Source organism: Panthera leo, chromosome C1 (genome assembly GCF_018350215.1).
Source record: "Panthera leo isolate Ple1 chromosome C1, P.leo_Ple1_pat1.1, whole genome shotgun sequence".
Taxonomy (NCBI): Eukaryota; Metazoa; Chordata; class Mammalia; order Carnivora; family Felidae; genus Panthera; species Panthera leo.
Genome location: NC_056686.1, coordinates 8,400,339 through 8,401,133, shown reverse-complemented (window position 1 = coordinate 8,401,133; position 795 = coordinate 8,400,339). Strand labels below are relative to the sequence as shown.

General features: G+C 56.4%; 1 protein-coding gene across 1 annotated transcript; it reads left to right on the top strand.

The window, feature by feature from the left end:
* The first annotated feature begins 247 nt into the window (after window positions 1-247).
* Window positions 248-579, top strand: LOC122228400 (selenoprotein W-like). Its single transcript, XM_042953430.1, is given in 1 exon segment — window positions 248-579. A coding segment is annotated over 1 exon segment (258 nt). The 5' UTR covers window positions 248-250; the 3' UTR covers window positions 509-579.
* Window positions 580-795: the final 216 nt, after the last annotated feature.

Genomic DNA, 795 nt, shown 5'->3' with positions numbered 1-795 from the left:
CTTCCGGGCCCCCTCTCAAGGGTCCCTCCCCTCAAAGCCCCCCACCCCGTGCCTAGCATCTCCCCTCAGGAGGCCAGCCCAGGACTCTCCACCTTTCTGACGGGAGAGAGACACAACATTCTGGACTTTCCTCCTCAGGTCCAAACCCTGTGTCCATGACACTCAGATGCATGCCAAGGACTGAGCTCTCCTGTCTGTGCCTCAGGTAGGTCACCTGTCTGTGCCCCTGCCCAAGCTGTGGTCGCCAGCCATGGCCCTTGCCACCTGAGTCATTTATTGTGGTGCTTGAAGCTACAAATCCAAGTACCTGCAGCACAAGATGTTAGAAGATGAGCTCCCCAGAAGCCTGGACATCTGCAGCAAGGGGACTCCGCAGGCCACCGGCTTTGAAGTGATGGTAGCAGGGAAGTTGTTTCACTCCAAGAAGGGAGGTGATGGGTACACGGACATGGAGAGTAAGTTTCTGAAGTTGGTGGCTGCGATCAGAGCCGCCTTGGCTCAAGGCTAATGTGTCCTGAAGACAGAGTCCAATGACCTTGGTCCAGCCCCTCACAACAGACACATCAAGATAGGAAGGACTGAAATGTCTTGTGGATGCCTGATCTTTCTTTGATGTCCCTGTGGTCACCAGGTGGGGCAGAGACTCACGCCCGTGGTCCTTGCCTGTGTGTGTGTGCGTGTGTGTGTGTGTGTGTCCCTGGGAGTGTACCCCTGTGTCCTGTCTAGCTCCTCCCTCTCCCTGCTTTTCTCTTCCCTCTCCCTGCATCCCCTATCCCTCTGGCTTCTCTCTGGCTC